This window comes from Cloeon dipterum, chromosome 1 (genome assembly GCF_949628265.1).
Source record: "Cloeon dipterum chromosome 1, ieCloDipt1.1, whole genome shotgun sequence".
Taxonomy (NCBI): Eukaryota; Metazoa; Arthropoda; class Insecta; order Ephemeroptera; family Baetidae; genus Cloeon; species Cloeon dipterum.
In genome coordinates this window covers 9,553,243-9,571,455 of record NC_088786.1, presented here as the reverse complement: position 1 = coordinate 9,571,455, position 18,213 = coordinate 9,553,243, and the positions used below count along the sequence as shown (strand labels likewise).

At 39.4% G+C, this 18,213-nt stretch overlaps 5 protein-coding genes across 7 annotated transcripts in view; 3 read left to right on the top strand and 2 right to left on the bottom strand.

Annotated features, from left to right (window-relative positions):
- Positions 1–5,818, top strand: part of LOC135935522 (nephrin-like) — a 206,446-nt gene extending 200,628 nt beyond the window's left edge. For both annotated transcript variants that reach the window (XM_065477927.1, XM_065477936.1), the window contains exons 9-14: positions 572–731; positions 1,495–1,788; positions 1,935–2,249; positions 2,772–3,098; positions 3,269–3,423; positions 3,935–5,818. In XM_065477927.1, the coding sequence (XP_065333999.1) occupies positions 572–731; positions 1,495–1,788; positions 1,935–2,249; positions 2,772–3,098; positions 3,269–3,423; positions 3,935–4,186 (1,503 nt within the window). In that variant the 3' untranslated portion in view covers positions 4,187–5,818. The remainder of the gene's footprint in view (positions 1–571; positions 732–1,494; positions 1,789–1,934; positions 2,250–2,771; positions 3,099–3,268; positions 3,424–3,934) is intronic.
- Positions 5,810–7,655, bottom strand: LOC135935587 (protein dpy-30 homolog). The gene is made up of 4 exons (XM_065478036.1): positions 7,580–7,655; positions 7,162–7,253; positions 6,614–6,777; positions 5,810–6,295 (listed from the first exon to the last, which is right to left on the bottom strand). The coding sequence occupies exons 1-4, from the start codon at positions 7,593–7,595 to the stop codon at positions 6,223–6,225; spliced, it is 345 nt and encodes a 114-aa protein (XP_065334108.1). The 5' UTR covers positions 7,596–7,655; the 3' UTR covers positions 5,810–6,222.
- An 813-nt stretch (positions 7,656–8,468) lies between these two features.
- On the top strand, positions 8,469–13,353 carry LOC135947837 (integrin beta-PS-like). 2 transcript variants are annotated; one of them, XM_065496799.1, is made up of 14 exons: positions 8,469–8,533; positions 8,596–8,711; positions 8,770–8,861; positions 9,122–9,323; positions 9,387–9,506; positions 9,893–10,263; positions 10,318–10,446; positions 10,626–10,766; positions 10,828–11,019; positions 11,098–11,255; positions 11,633–12,013; positions 12,369–12,541; positions 12,596–12,714; positions 12,972–13,353. In XM_065496799.1, the coding sequence occupies exons 2-14, from the start codon at positions 8,636–8,638 to the stop codon at positions 13,266–13,268; spliced, it is 2,451 nt and encodes an 816-aa protein (XP_065352871.1). In that variant the 5' UTR covers positions 8,469–8,533; positions 8,596–8,635; the 3' UTR covers positions 13,269–13,353. The 2 variants fall into 2 exon arrangements, with proteins under 2 accessions (XP_065352871.1, XP_065352870.1); XM_065496798.1 differs by having other exon boundaries at positions 8,479–8,533; positions 8,586–8,711.
- LOC135947838 (ankyrin repeat and SOCS box protein 13-like) lies at positions 12,862–14,887 on the bottom strand. Its single transcript, XM_065496800.1, has 2 exons — positions 14,716–14,887; positions 12,862–14,508 (listed from the first exon to the last, which is right to left on the bottom strand). Exon 2 carries the CDS (start codon positions 14,490–14,492, stop codon positions 13,416–13,418), a length of 1,077 nt encoding a protein of 358 aa, XP_065352872.1. The 5' UTR covers positions 14,493–14,508; positions 14,716–14,887; the 3' UTR covers positions 12,862–13,415.
- A 65-nt stretch (positions 14,888–14,952) lies between these two features.
- Positions 14,953–17,984, top strand: Sf3b2 (splicing factor 3b subunit 2). Its single transcript, XM_065476585.1, has 9 exons — positions 14,953–15,103; positions 15,252–15,682; positions 15,736–15,916; positions 15,975–16,184; positions 16,236–16,438; positions 16,493–16,847; positions 17,137–17,396; positions 17,452–17,764; positions 17,819–17,984. The coding sequence occupies exons 1-9, from the start codon at positions 15,086–15,088 to the stop codon at positions 17,885–17,887; spliced, it is 2,040 nt and encodes a 679-aa protein (XP_065332657.1). The 5' UTR covers positions 14,953–15,085; the 3' UTR covers positions 17,888–17,984.
- The last annotated feature ends 229 nt before the right edge of the window (positions 17,985–18,213 follow it).

Genomic DNA, 18,213 nt, shown 5'->3' with positions numbered 1-18,213 from the left:
GAATTTTTACTTAGATTTTGAAAATTAATTTTTGAATAATTAAATACGTGGATTTTTGCCACTTTCCCCATTTCTTGAAAATTACAATTTAAAAAAAAAAACTTAAACATAAAACTCACAAAATACACTAACAACTACAACAAATGAAATCAAATTTTACCGATTGTACCTCTAAATCCATCCTCGTACCTCGTGGGGAGGGGGGGGGGGAATTACATGACAATCCTCTAATCCGTTTTTTATTGTTTTCCAATTAATTTCAACCGTGTTTGTCAGAAACCAATAAAAAAATGACAAATTTAATTTACTCCAAGGATAATACACATATAAAAATCACAGACCATCACAACGATAAAAGTCATAACTCGCAATTGTAGCAATTTATCTCGATCTTTCTCCTGCAAGCTTTTTCTTTTTTTATAGTTGTAATTACATTTAGAGGCGAGTGGTGAAATGAGTTAGAATGTGGCACTAAGGCAATTTCGAGGCGTTTTTATTTCTGCCGGGCCAATGTGTGCGCGCACGCCCCGGCATCCAATTCTCACGCCGGTTGTTTTCTTCCTTGTTTCAGGGAAAGCCCCTAAATCACAACACAGCAGCCGGTGTAATTGTCAGCAATCAAAGTTTGGTTCTCCAGAAAGTTGGCAGGAATTCGGCTGGAAATTACTCGTGCGTCGGCTTCAACACGGAGGGTGACGGCGAGAGCGACGCATTTTTCCTCGACGTCCTTTGTAAGTGGCTGAGCGTAAAGTGATTACGGCCAAACACCGCTTGGCTTGTTTGCGCGCCCGTGTATGTAGGCTTATTTCCATGAGCCTCACCTCGTAAAACAGAGCACTCTGCCAAATTGATTCTCAACAGACACTTCGGCTCTGCTTCAAAATTATGGGCTAAAAATTAGGTCATGTTTGCCAAACATATTTTTCGCGGCACAAAAAGCGATTATGGACCGCAGCGTAAAGAATTTTGCGGATCAACAGCAGCTGTTTGTACCAAATACTTCTTTAGTGGTTTATGCAACGCGCACAACGCGTGTGTCTGGCAAATTGCATAGCTATAGTAAAATAATTAATTTTAAATTTTCTATGGTTTCTGAAAATGAGAATACACAATGGGGTTATTATGCAACCTTTATTTCCTCCAAAAGATTAATTTCATATCACTCACAATTTTTGGCTTCCTTTCTAGAAGGCTGGTCATGTAAAGTTCATCGACCTAATAATTTAGCTGCTAGATTTATTAAAATCATCGCACGCTTAAAATCATTATTTTTACTTTTTTAGTCTAAACAGAATTCTTACAATTAGCTCTGATACTTAATTAAAGAGTGATTTCGTTGGCTAATACGTTTTTAATTAGGTCTTTTGACCGTCTGAAAAGGAAGCAAAAATGCATTTAGTCAGTTGAAAAACAGCTGTAAATAAATATTTCAAGAAACACAATACCTTGAAAGAATTTTCCACTTATCGTTTGTTTGGTTTAATTTGTCATCAGATGCTCCAACGTGTCGGCCGAGTCAGCCTCGAGTCCACGGAGTGGCCAAACAAGAGCGTGCAAGAATCCAATGCAACGTCGACGCGAACCCAGTAGACCTGAAGTTCCGGTGGACGTTCAACAACTCAGCTGACAGCGTGGACGTGGCCTCTGCCCAGATGACTCACAGCGGCACCCAGAGCTGGCTCACCTACACCCCGATGACTGAACTTGACTACGGCTCACTCCTTTGCTGGGCTTCGAACAAAGTGGGCAGCCAGAGACTGCCCTGTGTCTTCCATATCATTGCTGCTGGTAAAAAATGATTAATTTTTAAAAATTCTCATCCACTTTGTTCCGTTCATTTCAATCCTCGAGTCAAAAAACTTAAAAAAATTGATTAATTACAATAAATAAACCATACTGGAAAATTTATGTTAAAAACCACATCAATATTCCAGGTCGGCCGGATCAAGTGCACAACTGCTCAGTCCTCAACTCATCCACCCACTCGTTTTCCGTCTCCTGCACCGAGGGTTTTAACGGAGGTCTTCCCCAGTCGTTCTTGCTGGAAGTTAGAGAAACAGCCACCCAGGAGCTGGCGGCCAACGCCACTGCTCCCAATTCCCCAAAATTCATGCTCGGCGGCCTCAAGCCAGGCACCAGCTATCGCGCTTTTGTCTTCTCGGTGAACGCCAAGGGCAAGAGCGAGCCTGTAGTTCTGCACGCTAACACCCTTCGCCTCCCAGAGAAGCAGCTCACAACGTCAGAATCTGGTGAGGATTTTGTGCCTTCATTTTTTACGTTTACTTTCGCCTACAGATTATTGAATACAATTACGCACTATTGTTATTATAAACCTTGAGAACAATATAACACTTTGCATCCCTTAAATCTACACGACCAAAAAAATCAATATTTTTACGACTCACTTTTCATTAGAATATATAACAATTTTGGTATGAAAATAAACTCTTATATTTATTTGAGTAACAGTTGCTCAAAAATGAATTTATGCAACAAAGGCATCGCAAGGCTACAGTGGGACTAAAAAAAATTAACTTTCTAACTCTTTGTAACTATTAAAGTTAAAAATTTTGCGTCTAGAAATTCAATTTTGAGGCCCAACTGAAGTTTTTGGTTGATTTTAAACTAGAAATTAAAATTTTGAGTGTTTTTCAAATTATTTACGATGATTTTTTCTATAACCAAAATTAAATTAACAAATTTCTAGAAATATCCGTGCTTTACATAATTATTGAAATAATTTATGCAATACAATTTTGTTGAATTTTCAGATCGTCCTCGATCAGGCCTTAAGTTGACCCCGACAATGAGCGTGTTGGTCGGCGTGGCAGCAGCCCTTCTGGTGGTAGCCCTAGTGGCCTGCGCCGTGCTGAGGTCGCAGTGCCCCTCGAGAGACCGACCAAAGAACCGCGCTAACCAGCAAGGAGGCGTGGACGGCGGCTCCTGCAGTATTGGGCTGGGCCTGCTCGAGAAAACAGGCTCGAGCACGCCGACCACCCTCAAGCTGGAGCCGCTGGCCGCGATGGGGGCGGTCAGCGATTGCTCCCCGCCGGACGGTGCCGACGAAAAGGACCCAGATATCATACCACAACCTTGCAGTGAGTTTCATTTCATAATTTTTCTGTTTGAAAATTTAGAAAAAAAAATGGTAAAAAGGGCAATCGAAGGAAAAATAAATAGACTACGATTTTATTTGTGGTATTAAAACTAATGACGACTGAAAAAATAAAAGTATACAAATAAAATTTAAAACTTCTTTCTTTTGCAGTTGATCCAGACGAGGTTGCCTTCATGAGACATCGACAGTTAGTTTCCACAATAGACACAACACCGCCTCATGGCAGGAGCTCACACATACCGCCTCCAGGACAATTTGCAGGCTACTGCACCCTAAGGAATGGAGGCCTGGGACTGAGAGACCTTGTAAGTTTAATTCCGTGACGCATTCGGTTAATGGAAGCGAAATTATTTGCTCTGGGTGCAATTCCAGGCAAAATTTTTCGTGTGCTACAATTCCCACCACGGTTATATTGGGATTTATTACCAAGGCGAAAAATCGCCCTGTCCAACATAAAAATCTTTAAGGTAGAAAAGAAAGAATGACTTCAGCCTTTTCTTGTTCTCCGTTGGGTAATGTCGGTAGCAAAATCGAATCATCTATTTATTACGAAAGAGACTTGATAAATAATATTAAAAAATAGTTTAATCTGTAAAAAAAACTGACTGATAATTCAAGTCATAAAAACTCTTTAGGAACTCATGTTCAAATATTTCTGCAGTTTTTAATTTACCGTAATGGTTGGCAGTTTTCATGTGTTCCCTGGAAGTTATTATTATTATTATTTTTTTTTTTTTTAAAAAAATTGACTAAATTATCTTCCAAGACTGCGAATTTCTGACATTTCTGCTCTAAAACCAATTTTCATCTTTGCAGAACACAATGGTGGAAATGCAGCCAACAGGGTATTCGCAGTGCACGCTGCCGAGGCCGCACCACAGTCCGTGGGGCGGTCCACCAGGGCCGTCAGTGCAGCTGGGGCCGCCGATGGTGCAGTACGGGTCGCGGTACGCGCCGCCACCGGTGGTGCCGCCTTCCTCGAAGGCCGAACTGACGCCGGTGCCGAGCCAGTTTGAGGACGACCTGAGCGAGGCGCCCCTCGTGACCAAGAGGGAGAGCACCGTGTGAGAGACGGGTCCCGCTGCCCCCGTGAACTGCTCAAGCCCCGCGCGGGTGCCCAAGTGAGATAGGACGAACTGTGTGGACGCTGCACGTGCTCCGCCTGGCCAGAATTCGGACGCGCGCGTTGCTTGCCCCTCGAATTCGCGGCTCGATCTTCTCGGTCACAGACGAGTCGTTCAGAAAATAGTCACGTTTCTCATTTCATGCAAGTCTGACCTGTATTTTTCAAGTAATTTGCTTTCATTCTCGTTGTTTACGGATCCTACTATATCCGCAAGGCAGCTATGCGTTCGTTCCGCTCTAACATGTCATTTATTTTTTCGCCTCAAGCATGTTCACTTTTGTGATGCTGGCATGAACCATCAGGTTTCATTTTTCTTTCTAACATATTGTTATTGAGTATAGAAAAGAAATAAAATGCCAAGAAATATAAAAAAATCAATTAAAATAATGTAGCTTTTAATCGGGATGAGTTTATGAATGTGGACCTCCCTTAACGAGACAAATCAATTGATGGGTAATATTTTTTTACTTTTTGAAGTTTTTCAGAGCCTCTACAACAACTTCATCAAATAATTTTTCTTTAAGTTAAATTTACTGTATTTTTAACAATATTTAATAACGTAAATTCGCAGTGAATTATTAATTTAGTAATGATGTTTTAGAGTTATAAAATAATCTATTTTTTGCCGAAATATTGTCATTATGTTAGAAATTAAACTAAAATATACCAGATTTTATTTGAATCTGTTGAGATACCGTTTTGAATTTATGTGGTACAAATTGTTACCAAATAATTTATTTTTCACGATGATTGAGCAAGTCTTCATACCAAATTTAATGATTATTAGGCTGAATATTCCCTTATCATTAATTTAAAATGCGACTCCCGATTAAATCAGTCATTTTCTTCTAATATAATGAAATTCAACGCGTCTGATACGAAAAAAAATGCATTTTAGATTGGAACGAACCACGGGTTCCCTTGCCAGAAGCAAACGACGGCCGAATCAACTGGCTCGGAGAGAATGAGCGGACAGAGAGATTGTTTATGTAAAATTTCATTTTCTGCGATTTTATGATCTCAATTTTTAAGACTGGCTGTGCCATTGTTGATCCAAGAAGTGGTACTATCTATAATTCTTGTTGCTAAAATAGAGGTTTGTCTGGCACAGGCGAACTGAAGAACCGGAAATTTATAGAGTTGGTTGAGGATCACGAAGAGAGAATAAAAATGTTTGGGGAATGGATCATTATTGAAAAGCTACCCGAGACGGAGTGAAAATAAAAATCTCTTTATATCTGGATGTTAGGGAACTTCGAGGCAATTTTTGTAACCCTGAACCTCAATGTTGCATCATCACCACTGTTCACCTCGAGATGAATTCTGCCATGTTGAGCCAATATCGAATCACAAATTTTCTCAGTTGTGCGAATACCCCCATTCGTTTTCAATGCCGATTGATTGGCCATCCCCCGGTCTTCTTAAACTCTGCTCCAACAAGGGGTGGGTTTAAAATAACAATCCTCTCACCACTTGCATGTACAAGTAAAATTACTATTAAAGGATTTTCAACATTTTGTGTATAAAAAATGAGAAACAATGTTGTTTTCTAATAAAATTCTGAATTACAATTTCGATTGCTTTTTATTTTTGACAAATAAAACCACAGAGACTGAACTTTAACGGCCAATTTTGCGAATAATACCAACAGCAAATCAACAGCCGCTTTGGCTTTTCTATAAAACATGCAACTTTTAGCTTAAAAATGTCATATTATAACTAACCATCTTGACTCTGCTAATTGTCTTTACTTTCCATATAAAAATATTAGTCCTTAATTTACGAAAACATTTCTAAAAAGTGACGAATCAATTCAAATTTGAATTAACGAATCTCAACAAAATCGCAAGGATTTTTGGTCTTATAAAATTATCCGATTGGTGCTCTTACTTGGTTATGATCCCGTAATTGTGAGAATTTTTACAAAATTAACAGAAAATGCTGCAGTGATCAACAAATCAAATATTGCAATTCACAGCTAATTACTGGAATCGAAGTTCCCCTTGTGTTTGTGAAGGTAGTTCGCCAGGTAAGTGATTGGGTCTGGTGGCCTGAAAAAATAAACAGTTTAAAAAATTTACAACTTCCCAACTATTATTTATATCATTGATATTTTTTATATTTTCAATGTTTGAAGTGAGAATTTTGTAAAATGGAGTTTTTTTGTCAAAATATTTTATTTAATTTGCAACATTTTGATGGAATTACAATTTAAAATGATTTTATATTAAATTCAAATGCTCCACAAAACTTAATTCCCTTCAATTTACTCCTCACACAAAAATTTTCAAATAATAGTTCTGCACTCTACTAAAGTCCGCAGAATTCCCCGATTTATTTAATATTTTTACTATTGTTTGGAAACGTACCTTTCTTTGGCAAGAGTTGAAAGAGCCTGCAGCAAAATAGGCACAACTGTCTGGTCTAGGTACTGTCTCGTTGGCAAGGAATGTAACTCGACACCCGGCTTCTTCCTCGGAGGCTCGCCGCTCGCTTCTTCCATCGTTGCGGCCAAGTCAGGTGCCTTTCCTAGCTGTTAACACAGACGGTAAAATTGTTCATATTTGTATTTATTTCATATTGCGTGATGAATCAATGGCATCGAGCCAGAAAGCATTGCGAAATAGATGGAGATGTGGCAGAATGGCTGGTAGATATATTGTGCAGCAAATAGCTAAACAATAATTAAAAAAAATGTGTATAAACACAATTTTGCTTCAAAATCTCAAAATTCAGCATCATAAGACTGATTGTGAGAATAGCTCCCACTTAGAATTTCTGTCTAGCAGGGGGCGTAAAAAAATTGGAAAAGGTAAAGCGAGCAAAAGCGGCGAGAGATCGGAAGGATTGACAATAGCAGAAAATGCTTTCAATGGATTTAATTACAAATAATAGGAATATAATAATGTTAAAGTACCAATTCTGGAACCGACTCCTCCGGTGCGCCGTTGTTGTCAGGCGACAGGACAGCGTCCGAGGACTCCTCGGGCTGCTTCTCTGGAGTTGCATCTGGAAAAAAAATTAAAGCAAATATTCATCGAATCAATTAAAATCCTTTATTGAGTGTTAAACTATGCCTTTGTTAAGTTTTATCGTTTTTTGCAGATTAAGTTAATTTAAATTGATGGCGGTTTTGTGTTGCTGATAAGATCGTGAATTATGATATACATACATACAAAAATAAATTGGGGTAAATTTCATCTGTCTAAGAGAGACTGACTGCTCGAAATAGACTCCTACAAAAGAGCTCTATATTTAAGCAAATAAAAATGACTTTTCTAAGTTAATAAATTGAATAGTTTCACTATAAATAAGAACAAAATAAAATTACATACTGTCAACTGAAGCCATCGTTTCTCAACCAAAACAAACTTCATGTAGGGCTAGGGCGCCCTCGGTAGCCAAGTGGGCACTGTTCGTACTAATGCTTTTTACCCGCCAATGAAAGATGAACCTACCAGCTCGCTGGTTGTGTGAAAAGGGACAAATCAATGGGGAAAATGAAACAGCATACAACTATCATTATTAAAATTTAAGAGGAAAACTTCATAAATAATTTATATTATTATGTATTTTTTGCATTTTAAAATATGAAGTCTATTTGAGTGTCATCATTTTCTATAAAAATTTAGTTTAGTTTTGATGATTATTTTGATTATTGATATACCTCATTTATGCACCGTCAAAATACAAATAATGCAGATCTAAACATGCCAAAAGACTGAAGCATTTTTTAAATGTAGTACCTCTTCGTTTTCATATTAATTTGAAATTTTGGAGCATTGGAAATTATAGGTCTGGTAAATATTTCAATTGCATTAATTTGAAAATTAAGCTGACGGTAATAGTAAATCAAGAAATAAATCGATCAAGAAATAATATTCTTGAAATCGCTGAGAATTTATCGAATTTATTTTGCAACCTTCATCCAAACTAGTCAGAAAAGAGACAATTTTTTTTTTTAATAAATAGTGTCCATCTTCCAAATCAATTTTTTATTTAAGTTATACTTGTTCCGAATCCGAAGGAATAACCATATCAAATCTTAATTTGTTAAAACGTATCGTATCATATATATATTGATATCAAAACTTGATGCAAAAAACATAAAAATTCAGCAATTTCAAGAAATATTAAAAATTCGTCCGATATTTCGATCCATCTATCAGAAATGCCAAGCCATATATAATAATTTTGTTATCGCACGTCAAACAAGGAGTGGCACAAATAGTGCTGATAAAAAGAGGCGATTTCATATACACCAAAAGAGTCTCAAGCTGAACTCAAAGGTATTAAGAGGTGTTTTGAGTAAAATATGTTCAAAAGCAGTTGCTTATAAAGTTTTAAAAAGAGTGGACATGCAAATCAAGAAGACAACATAGAAAATAATCATGTGCACGTGGCTAGGCACGATTTCAGTTTTGTCCTTCGCACTGATCACTATCTCGATTGGAGTATTATCTCAAGGTGAGCAATATTCATTAAAACCACTAAAGACAGCTTTTAAAATCAATTTCCCGAAAAGATGCCGGCGAATCTGACAACCGGTGCATCGCAGAAACGTCGTGCTCCGCTTGCATAAGTGCCGGGCCCCATTGCTCCTGGTGCAAGAGCTTGGTGAGAGTTAATTTTTTGGTCGCAGGGAATAATTATCTAACGATCCCGAAGCATAAGGCGCCTCAGACGAGAGCAAATATTTGCTTTTTGTCCTGCGCCGCACCTTGAACACACAAGATCTCTATAACTTTTATCGTATTTGCGCCCGTCACCAAATGAGAGGAGGGACCCTTTATAAAGCATTTCGTGGAAATTGTGGCTCCCCTTGTGTGTACAGACGCAAAAGTTGGGCCACGTAGCCAAAATCTTTTTCGTTGCAGGACTTCAAAGGAGCAAGATGTGACAGGGTGGAAGCTCTGCAGCAGCTAGGCTGTCGCAGAGCGGAAATTTTCGAGCAGAGCAAATCGCAATATAGCCTTACGAACGACCAAAAATTCAGCGACTACCTGAATAATGACGGCAGGGACCAAATTAAAGCTGTACAAGTTCGGCCACAAAAGGCAGCTTTGCAAATTAGAGCAGGTATAAAAGATCCTTGTATTAAAGGTGTATGGTTAATATATACATATATGTTATATTTTTCAGGAGACTCGATTTCCATTCCGTTGAGATTCAGGGCTGCGCGGAATTATCCTCTGGATGTTTATTTTTTAATGGACCTCACCTACAGTATGAGTGACGACAAAGAAACGCTAGGAAAATTAGGTATAATATTCAATAGCCTGGTTAAAGTTTTGCTTCATCTAAATAATTGAAATTAAAAAAAAAATATGTTCCAAGCAAGAGTAAATAAAATTATTTTAATATTTACATATTAATTAGTTATGAAATTAACTATTTAATTTGATTATAGTCTAATCCCTTTACGTGCCATTCAATTGATCATATTGTTGTTTCAATTCACATTAATAATAAATAATATCATATGAGTTGATACGCACATAAAAAAAGTCTTAATAGTTTTGGTGACGAGTATAGAAAAGCTTTAAAAATCGTGATTAAAAAATAATCTCTCAAATAAAATCTACATTAATTTAGTCTTCATGTTATTTTTAACAATGCTTAAACCGGAATCTATATTCTCGCAACAGGTGGAAAACTAGCCGACACGTTAGGAAACTTGACCCGCAATTTCCGGCTTGGTTTTGGCTCGTTCGTGGACAAGCCCCTGATGCCGTTCATCAACCCTGCGCGCTTGGACAACCCCTGCAGCGCCGGTCAGGTGACTTGCAGCCCGGCGTACGGCTTCAGACACCACCTGGCAATGTCCAAGGACATGAAGAAATTCACCGAACGAGTACAGAATGCATCAGTGTCTGGAAATCTGGACAACGCGGAGGGCGGGCTGGACGCGCTGATGCAGATTTTGGCGTGCAAAAATCAAATCGGCTGGGCGCGGGATTCGAGGAAAATCGTCATTTTTGCCTCAGATGGAATATTACACTTTGCTGGAGATGGAAAGGTAAATTGTTTTTAACCCTAAAAAATTTGACAGAGTAGTTTAATCATTTTTTAGCTCTCAGGGACTGTGAAAAATAATGACATGAAATGCTATTTGGATTCCAAAACTGGACTTTATCTAGCTTCAGATAAAATGGACTACCCATCACTTGGCCAAATTGATACTTTGCTGCTTCAAAATAAGGTATAAAATTATTTTTTTTGTAAATTTTATTATTTTGAAACAAAAGTGATGAAACAACCGTTCGCCGTTGTGATCCAAATGAACGAAATTATACTCTCTCTTTCTGATATAAAACCATATAATATATATACTAAATATTTTTTTGAGAAAGATTAATTTAATTTGAATTAAATTCAAAGGTGAGCATTATATTCGCTGTCACCAAAGACCGGATTGACCACTACGAGAGGCTGAATGACGTTTTGCTTGGAGTGAACTACGTCGCTACTTTGGAAGAAGATTCTTCGAATATTATTCAGTTGATTCACCAAGGTTACAAGGTAAGAATTCCTGCCTGTACTCAAAATATCTATATAAATTAAAAATTATTTTTAATTCCAGGACATTGTGTCTTCTGTCAGTTTCTCTGACGACGCGAACTACCCGCTTAAAGTAAGCTACGAGTCGACGTGCAACGCGAAAAACGGTCTAATCCTGGACACATCAAGCTGCGATGAAATTGAGGAAGGGGAAGAGTACAAATTCACCCTCACATTCAGTCTGGACAAATGCCCCGCCGACCCCAAAGACTGGGTTTGTGTAGCCCCTGTTTGCGATCTCGCACAACAGCGACGTTGCGCAGGTTGCATAACGCACATTTTATTTTTCCAGCGCCAAGTGGTTAAGGTTGAGGAGAGGGGCTTGGTGTCCGGCTTGGAGATTGAAGTCGAAATGCTGTGTGGTTGCGACTGTGAGACAGAAAAGAACAGCACCAACTGCGGGGGCCACGGAGATCTCAATTGTGGATCATGCGTTTGCCACGAAGGCTGGTGAGAATATATTTTTTTAATTTAAAAAATAAAATAATTTTACTCAACGCCCAAATGGAAATATTGCAATCATTGCGCAGATGATGTAATTTTGTGGATTAAAAATTACTCTAAATAAATTTATGCCATGGCCAAAATAATAATAATTCAGTAAACGTAACAGGTGCGTCGACAAAAGTAGATTACATGTTGTCATCCTTATCTGGACTGTGTTTCTCTTCGGTTTTTGAAAATATTCGATCAGAAATTAATTTTTTTCTTGGTTGCAAACATAAAACTATTTTATTTTTAAGATGCAAAATTTAAAACTAATTTCCCTTGGATTAAATTTAAATGTCTCCCTGCTTCTAACACACCAAGATTTGGATTTTTTGCAGGTATGGTCCATCCTGCAGCTGTTCAGAGCGAAACGCCACCTCCATAACCGAGTTGGACGCTGGTTGTCTGCTGGCGGACGACGCCCTGCTCGGCGTCGACCTGTGCTGGGGCCGCGGCGACTGTTTGTGCGGTCAGTGCCAGTGCTACGGCAAAGCCTATGGTCAATTCTGCGAATGCGACGATTCGTTGTGCGGAGACTGCGGGCCGCACGGCAAGTGCGAGTGCGGCCGCTGCCTTTGCGACCCTGGCTGGGAGGGCAAGCGGTGCACGTGCACCACAGCCCAGGAGAGCTGCATCGCGCCAGGAGACACCAAACCCTGCAGCGGTGGAGGAAAGTGCGAGTGCGGAAAATGCGTGTGCGACACAGTAGATGGTTCCAGGTAATTCGATTAATTTAAATTATAGATGATGAATTAAAACATTTTTTTAAACTAAATACATTTAAATACAAAAAAAATCTTCCAAACCTTGACACAAATTTTTTTTTCTAAGATTTTAAAAACTAGTTAGGTCAATGTAAAAACAATATTTTGTCTTGCTTTGCGGATATTAAACTTACAACCAAGTAATAAAAATAAATCAATTTTGAAGCCATATAATGAACTTGCAATGCTGATTATTATTTATTAAGTCAAAACGGTTTCTTTAGTACTTGAGTTTCCACGAAATTTTAATATATTATTTCATGATATATACCTCATTTTAATTTCATTCGATCGATTTTTTCAATTTAAGGCGAACGGGAGCTTTTTGCGAAAAGTGCGACACGTGCAAAGGGCTGTGCTCGCTATATAAACCTTGCGCGCACTGCAAAGTTTTTGGAGAGGAGTGTCCTGAAGATGAGAGCATTGATCCTTGCATTACGAACTCCAGCACCTCTTACATCAACAAAGTTAGAAACTTGAAAAGTAAGGCAATATACTGTTTAAAAATATCTAGAAACTAGAAATAACTTTATCTAGTTTCTGATGATCTGGACGAGGAGCTTTGCAAGTTTGAGGACGAGGAGGGCTGCATCTTCCAATTTAGCTATTACCTGGACATTAACAGGAAAGTCCGACTGAAAGTTTTGGACTCAAAGGTAATTTTATTCAAACAAATTACCTAGATGGAATGAGAAATTTTTCCAAGATGATGAGGCCAGTCTTTGAAATTTAGTTAAAACTTTTAAGTAATTTAATCTTGGAAACAAATTATCGTTCCATCTTCAGCATTTTTTCCAAGCATATATATCAAAAATTTTGCAAACGGTCTAGTCTTTATTTGATACATTAATTTGCGAGTAAATTGGAATTTTTAAATATACATAAGTATTAATTCAACGAAATTTAATTACAGACTTGCAACCCGAGACCAAATGCAGCGGCTATCGCCATGGGAATAATTATAATCGCGATAGTTCTTATTGGACTCTTCCTTTTGCTTTTGTGGCGGTCAATCGTGGCGGCAAAGGACCGATATGATTATATGAAGTTCGTTGAGGCCACTGAAAGGTCGAATATGAGTGGAATGAACCCACTTTACAAGCCGGCCACCAAAACGTATTACGTTCCGCAAGGCTTCACCGAGCCGCAGGAGCCTACAACGCCGCCGGTCACGACTCCAACTTCGCCATCAGAGAAAAAGAATTTTTGATTTAGTAGTTATAATAAATATTTTCTTGTGATAAATATATCGATGTTGCATTGATATTCAAAATCAAGAAAAATAACTAACTTCACATCTGCTTCATATTTAATTAAAATATAGTGAAATAAAGGAAAAATTGAGCGGTTTGAAGGGTTAATAAATTTCATAAATGGGCCTATCTAACAACTCCCAACAGCGCAAATACGCCATAACCTTCCTTGGCAGAGGTGGGAGTTTGTGCAAGTCCCTGAAGTAGTTCATTGACATCGTCCTAATAATCGTTAGTCGGCTTAGGCTGGACAAAGACAGCGGTGCAGACATCAAATGCCTCAAATACTCGGTCGTTCTGAAGAAAACACCCTCGTTGGGTCGCTGCACGTACCAGTCCATGTCTCGGAGGTGCCTTTCCCTGTTCCACACTGGTCGGTTGCTACGCACTTGGAGTGGAGTCAGTCCGAGTCGGTTCCTCTCCCACAAATTGGCACCGAACTGGTGCAGCAGGTTCAGGATTTTGCACTCCTCATCAAACCCCTTTTCCCCGTTGGAGCAAACAAAGTGGTGGATCAGCGACAGACAGTCTTTGGACACGGGGTCGGCGTTGTCAGGCAGTCGAGCTTGCCGGGCATCGACCGGGGCGCCGTTCAGAAGGAGAAATTTTAAAATATCCGATTTGCACTCAATCACTGCGTTGAAGGAGGCAACAAAATGCTCGCAGTTGTTGAAGTTTATGCTGTAGCCGACAAAGTCATTGATCACCGCACCGTAGTCTAGAAGGATTTGGGCTGCTGAGATTCCACTGCGCATTGCACATGTGAGGTAATAGGCTTTGTTGTACCGAACCTTCGCATTTTCCACCCACTTAAAGTTTGGACTAAGACCGAAGTCGAGGAGGAGTTTTATCACAGACTCGTTTGAGTAGCCCCAGACTGCCAGTTCTAAGAGATCATTCTTATTGTCCCTGGTTCGCAGCGTGTGGTCAGCACCGAGATCAAGCAAAAATTGAACGCATCGGTGGTGTCCATACTTGACAGCACTTTGCAGAGGAGTCAGCTCATGGGCGGAATGCAGGTCTCTTCTCTCCAAGGCAAAGCCATCTTTCGCCAGGATCTTTCTCATCCGTTCTACGTCGGCGGGGGTGTCTCTGCAAATTTGGGGGTGCAGAAAGTCCGTGGTGCCACTGTAGACGTCTTCATCGCCACTCGCCGCAAAAACGTCATCAAGTCCATTCATATCTGCGTTGAATCATCTGTTAAGATACAATCATGAGAGAAAATAACAACCGAAGCTAACAATGGAAAAAAAACAGTTTTCACCGGGTTACACATCTCGCCAGTTTTTATGAGAATTCCACACAAAAGTACCAGCGGCGAAGTTTCATTTTTCCATTATGTTGTGTGTATTATGTTAATTGTGTGTGTGTTGTGAATTTTGAAAAAGATTGAATAAAACTCACGCATTAAATTATAAAGGGATCCAGAAGCACGTCCTTGAACCTATCAATTTTAATTAAGAAATAACCATTTCGGAATTTCCTTAAGAAAAAGCGCAATTGAAACGATTTCACACGGAAGAAATCTTTCGCGATATTTTGTGATCGTCTTTAAATCTTGCGCTTCAGAAAAGTGGGATGGGCTACGTACGAAAACAAAATAATCGTTGTTGGCGCTGTCGTCGGCTGAAGCCTGGCTGAAGCCGTGGGTCGTGGGTTTGTCTCGCTTTTCTGCCGTGTTTGTGTTTACAATTTAATTCAGGAGAAATAATCACTGATTTTTCTTCGTTTTCTGACCCCCAGTCAACGAAGAATAAAAACTAAACACATTGAGATGGAACACAACCTAGAGGTTTGTAAAATAATCATTTTCACTGGTAGTCTTTTTAGTAAAAATAAGTAAGAAATCAGCTAAATTGTGCACAATCGCCACAATCAGCGTTTTGTTATTTTACCGGCAAGTTTGTTGATTGTTTTAGTTGATGAATTAATATTTCTAGGATGGAGGTGATGACGGGCAACATCTGCAGCCCTTAATGTCCCTGCGGGTGGCACCGCCGAACAGCGGACCTGAGGCCGTCGAAGACGAAGATGATCTAATCAAACTTCCGCAGGCGTTGGAAATGGCATTTGCCTTCAAAAACGAAAGGGCGAGGGTTCTCGGCCGTGGTGATGGTGATATTCCAGAGGATGAATTGAATGCAGACCAGGAGGATGAGGATGGCGACGACGAAGGAAATACGGCTGAGATCAATGCTGCACGAGAAAAGCAGAGGCTGAAGAACAAGAACAAAAAGAAGAAAAAGAAGAGGAAGCAACTGAAGGCCCAGGAAGATCAAGAAGCCCAGGAAAACGAGAAACCCAAGGAGGGAGAAAAGCAGGAAAAAGCCAGCAAAGAAAACGGCAAGGGCGAAACTGACGTTGAAGTGGAGTGAGTTTTTAAATTTGTGCTTTTGCTGAATTTAACCGAGTTGTTGGCTTCAGGTACATTCAAGAAACTCTGAAATTAAACGAGTTAGATCCAATGTATCGGCAGTTTGCATTAATTTTTGAGACATTCCGTATTGCTGGCAAAGGCTCCTCTGACATCGTTCCTGCCATTGCTCTACCGATATTGAAAAAGGTTCCAAAACCTGTCGAAGATGATGAAATGGAAGAACAGGAGGTGACTACAATTTTATTCAGTCTCCCATCAGGTGTTTGGAAACAATTTTATTTTGCAGAAAAATAACGAGAGTGGACTGTCAAAGCTCTCAAAGAGGAAAATGAAGCAGCTGACTAGGTTAAGTGTTGCTGAGTTGAAACAGCTTGTGACCAGACCAGACGTTGTGGAAATGCATGACGTGACTGCCAGGGACCCCAAGCTGCTTGTCCAGCTGAAGGCACACAGAAACACCGTGCCAGTCCCTAGACACTGGTGCTTCAAAAGAAAGGTTGCGCCTCACCTGAAAATTATTTTTCTAAATAACCAATTCAATTTTTAGTATTTGCAAGGCAAGAGAGGAATTGAGAAGCCGCCATTCCGCCTGCCAGAATTCATCAAGAAGACTGGCATCATGGAAATGAGAGAGGCCCTGCAGGAAAAGGAAGATTCCAAAACCTTGAAGGCTAAAATGCGTGAGCGTGTGCGTCCAAAGATGGGAAAAATTGACATTGATTACCAGAAACTTCACGATGCCTTCTTTAAGTAAGGCTATAATTTGTTTAAATATTTTTTATATAAATGAACCAATTTTTAAAGATGGCAAACCAAACCAAAAATGACCATACACGGAGACCTCTACTACGAGGGCAAAGAGTTTGAAACGAGATTGAAGGAGAAAAAGCCAGGAGACTTGTCAGAGGACTTGCGAACCGCCTTGGGCATGCCTGTCGGGCACAACGCGCACAAAGTTCCTCCACCATGGCTAATCGCCATGCAGCGTTATGGACCGCCTCCATCGTACCCAAGCTTGAAAATCCCAGGCCTCAATGCACCTATTCCTGATGGCTGTGCTTTCGGCTATCACGCAGGTGGCTGGGGCAAGCCTCCTGTTGACGAAACTGGCAGACCTCTCTATGGAGACGTGTTTGGTACCCAGTCCTCTGATTATGCGGTAATTTTGCATTGCAAATTTTGCATTTTTAAATATATTATATCTATATTTTCCTTTTTAATGAGGATCTCCTTAGAGAAAAATTTGAATTCACACCATTATAATGTGTGCAAACATTTGCCTCTGGTTTCCCTATTTTTTCTATAAAATTAATTTTGGGAAATAAATTGAAGGCCCATTAAAAAACTACAAATAAAAATAATTATTTTCAAGTTGTAATAATATAATTTATTCTGAAATTTTATGTGAATGTTTTGTTTGTCTGTGCTTTACACTAGTCTTATTTCAGCATGCCATTCCTGAGGAAGAAGTGGACCACACTTTATGGGGTGAGCTGGAGTCGGAATCAGAGAGCGAGAGTGAAGAGGAGGAGGAAGAGGCCGATGGAGAAGAAGGTGCAGGAGCTGATGGCGCAGTGGACGAAACTGGACTTGTTACGCCCGCCGAAGGTCTCATCACTCCCTCAGGTCTCTCCTCCATTCCCACTGGTATGGAGACGCCTGAGATTATTGAGTTGAGGAAGAAGAAAATTGAGAGTGAAATGGAAACGTATGTTTTTGCACTTTTATTCATTTAATAATCAATTAACTATTTTCCTCAACAGCGGCGAGGGTCCATCTCTGTACACTGTTCTTCAAGAGAAGAGGGTGGACCGGATTGGAGGGTCGATGATGGCATCCACTCATGTGTATGACATGACCACCGCAGCAGCCACTGGAGGCGCTCCTCCAACCCTGGGTGGCAGGAGAGGGGCAACCGGAGAAGGAATGGTGGAGCTGGCTCTGGATCCGTCAGAATTGGACTTGGACACAGACGCCATGGCCCTACGATACGAGCAGACGTTGCGAGAGCAGCAGTCGCAGCTGCAAAAGGAAGATCTCTCTGACATGCTTGCTGAGCATGTAGCTAGGCAAAAGGTGAGTCAATAATAATTTTAACTTTGATTTGAAACTAATTTTTTTCTATTCTAGAATAAGAGGAAGAGACAACAAGGGCAAGATCCAAAGCAAGCCAAGAAATACAAAGAGTTCAAATTTTAGGTTGCTCATAGTGATATGATTATGATTGTATTTTACATTGAGTTCTTCGTAATATTAAATTTTCTTGCAAAATATTAAAAACTGAAATCTTTGGATATCTCTATTATTTTATTATTATTGTATTTATTAGACACCAACGGTGTACAACACTTGAGTATTATTTTATTATAGTCTATTATTTTATTTGAAGCGAAATAAACCTTAATTAATTATTTTATTAATGTTCTAAATTAAAGAAAATTAAATTTTTATTTTACTACTGTCAGAAGAAAATCTCTGGTTTTGTATGTAATGCACTGTAATGTTTAAAAATTATATGTGATTCG

Bases quoted from the DNA above. Each gene is read 5' to 3' on its own strand.
- LOC135947837 (XM_065496799.1), top strand. From the start codon at position 8,636: ATGTGCACGTGGCTAGGCACGATTTCAGTTTTGTCCTTCGCACTGATC. The intron at 10,447-10,625 runs GTATAAAATTAT...TTAAATTCAAAG, and splicing joins CTTTGCTGCTTCAAAATAAG to GTGAGCATTATATTCGCTGT. The intron at 10,767-10,827 runs GTAAGAATTCCT...TTTTAATTCCAG, and splicing joins TGATTCACCAAGGTTACAAG to GACATTGTGTCTTCTGTCAG.
- LOC135935587 (XM_065478036.1), bottom strand. The intron at 6,778-7,161 runs GTACTTTAACAT...CTGTGTTAACAG, and splicing joins AGGAGTCGGTTCCAGAATTG to CTAGGAAAGGCACCTGACTT. The intron at 6,296-6,613 runs GTACGTTTCCAA...TTATTTTTTCAG, and splicing joins TCAACTCTTGCCAAAGAAAG to GCCACCAGACCCAATCACTT.
- Sf3b2 (XM_065476585.1), top strand. The intron at 16,185-16,235 runs GTTGCGCCTCAC...TTCAATTTTTAG, and splicing joins ACTGGTGCTTCAAAAGAAAG to TATTTGCAAGGCAAGAGAGG. The intron at 16,439-16,492 runs GTAAGGCTATAA...CAATTTTTAAAG, and splicing joins CTTCACGATGCCTTCTTTAA to ATGGCAAACCAAACCAAAAA.
- LOC135947838 (XM_065496800.1), bottom strand. From the start codon at position 14,492: ATGAATGGACTTGATGACGTTTTTGCGGCGAGTGGCGATGAAGACGTC.